Below are 1,615 nucleotides of genomic sequence, written 5' to 3'. Positions count from 1 at the left end.
GCCGGCGGCCCGGGGGGCGGGTTAGCGGCCGCGCCGTCCGGGCGGGGCCGAGGAGCCAGGAGCAGGCGGCAGCGCCCCACCTGCACCGTCTCGCGGTAGAAAGCGGGCACGGACTCGCTGTCCACCTCGGTCCACTGCAGGCGCCCAGGGCCCGGCAGCGGCATGTCCTGCTGGAAGTTGTAGTCCCAGCGGCGCTGGTCCTCGGCGGTCAGCTCGGCCAGGCGCATCTGCAGCTCACGGCTCAGCTCCTCGTGGTCCACCGGCCCGAAGAGGCTGCGGCAGGCGCTGGTGCGCACTAACGGGGGAAAACTACGGCGGGAGACAAGGCGCTCCATTGCCAATGCACTGCAAAGACACACGTCGGACGTGGCCAGGGACTGCCCTGGCCGCGACAGAGAGGGGAGAAGAGGAGGAGAGAAGGGCGGAGACCCCGCGCAAGTGAGACCCCGAGCAGCCGGAGTCTGCATTTGCAACGGGACGCGACGGGAGGGCGGGCGCGGCCGCTACCTGGCTGTCGGGCCGTGGACGGCTCCTGCGTCTAGCTCGCTGTGTCCTCCGGCCGGCGGCCGCGCCCCCTCGGTGCCTGTCCTCGTTCGCTCGGCTGGCTCTAGCCTGGCTGGCATCCACCGAGCGCAGAGCACTTGGCCTGTGGAACGCCCAGCCCTCGCGCGCCCCTTTATACACGAGGGTCCCACCCCCCCGGCCCGCGGGCCCCGCCGCGATTAGCATAAAATAGTATTTTCAGTTTCAACAACACGGCCTCGATTGGCGGGCACCGTGCGGCCCCCTCCCCGCTGGCGGCCCAGCCCCCGCGCGCCTCCCATTGGCCGCGAGCACACACCCACCCGAGGGCGGGCGGGGCGAGCGGGCCGATTGGCGGGGCGCGGACAGCGCGCGGCGGGCGGGGCGGGGCCAGAGTTAAAGGGCGCTGCCGGGCGGTAACGTGACACCGCGGCGCCCCGCCCCCTCGCCCCATTTCCCCCCCCCCCATCTCTCCCGCCCCCAACTGGCTCCTTTGTCTGCAGGCGGGGGCTGCCGGGCGGAGGCAGCGCGGGTCCCCCCACTCGGCCGGCGCGCCCTCCCTGGTGCAGCGGGCGACGGCCCCCGGCGGGTCCAGCGTCCGGCCAGGACTGACTCGCCCCCCAAGGGCGCCCAGCCCGCCGCCAGCGCTCGCCATTGGGCTTCCCGCGCCAGCTGACGGGGCTTTAACCCGCCACCGCCAGCTCGTCCCTGACGGGGTCTTCGGCTGCCCCCGCGCGGCCTGCTGCGCCTAGGGCTTGTGTCCCTGGTAGGGCTCCGCGCACCTGGAGCTTTAACACGCCAGCTGGTCCTAAGACCCTCGAGCAGGAAAGGGGAGGGCAGGCGGTAGGGAAGGAGGGCAGCTCCTGTCGAGCCCCGAAGCGGCGGACACCTCGAGAGCTGGCCCTCAGCCCCCTGGAGCCCGGGTTTGAAGCCTCAAGTTCTTGGGGCCCTCCCAGCCGTGTCCAGCGGGTGGGAAACAGGCCGAGCCCATCCTGGGCGGTGCCCGCCGTGTCGCTGACCGGGCGTCCAGCGCCCCTCAGGCTTGGGCCAGGCCACTCCGGGCAGGGGGGCTGAGTGCCCAGGCTGGCTAGGG

The 1,615-nt window shown here is 72.9% G+C and overlaps 1 protein-coding gene across 1 annotated transcript in view; it reads right to left on the bottom strand.

The window, feature by feature from the left end:
* CDKN1C (cyclin dependent kinase inhibitor 1C) overlaps positions 1 to 781 on the bottom strand; it is a 2,719-nt gene extending 1,938 nt beyond the window's left edge. Inside the window, exons 1-2 of the mRNA XM_023537361.1 lie at positions 508 to 781; positions 3 to 345 (exon numbers count right to left, since the gene is read on the bottom strand). Of these exons, the coding sequence (XP_023393129.1) occupies positions 3 to 345; positions 508 to 623 (459 nt within the window). The 5' untranslated portion in view covers positions 624 to 781. The remainder of the gene's footprint in view (positions 1 to 2; positions 346 to 507) is intronic.
* Positions 782 to 1,615: the final 834 nt, after the last annotated feature.

Source organism: Pteropus vampyrus, unplaced genomic scaffold (genome assembly GCF_000151845.1).
Source record: "Pteropus vampyrus isolate Shadow unplaced genomic scaffold, Pvam_2.0 Scaffold187, whole genome shotgun sequence".
In the NCBI taxonomy this organism is placed as follows: domain Eukaryota; kingdom Metazoa; phylum Chordata; class Mammalia; order Chiroptera; family Pteropodidae; genus Pteropus; species Pteropus vampyrus.
Note: the sequence above shows the minus strand (reverse complement) of the source record. Positions and strands in the feature narration are given on the sequence as shown.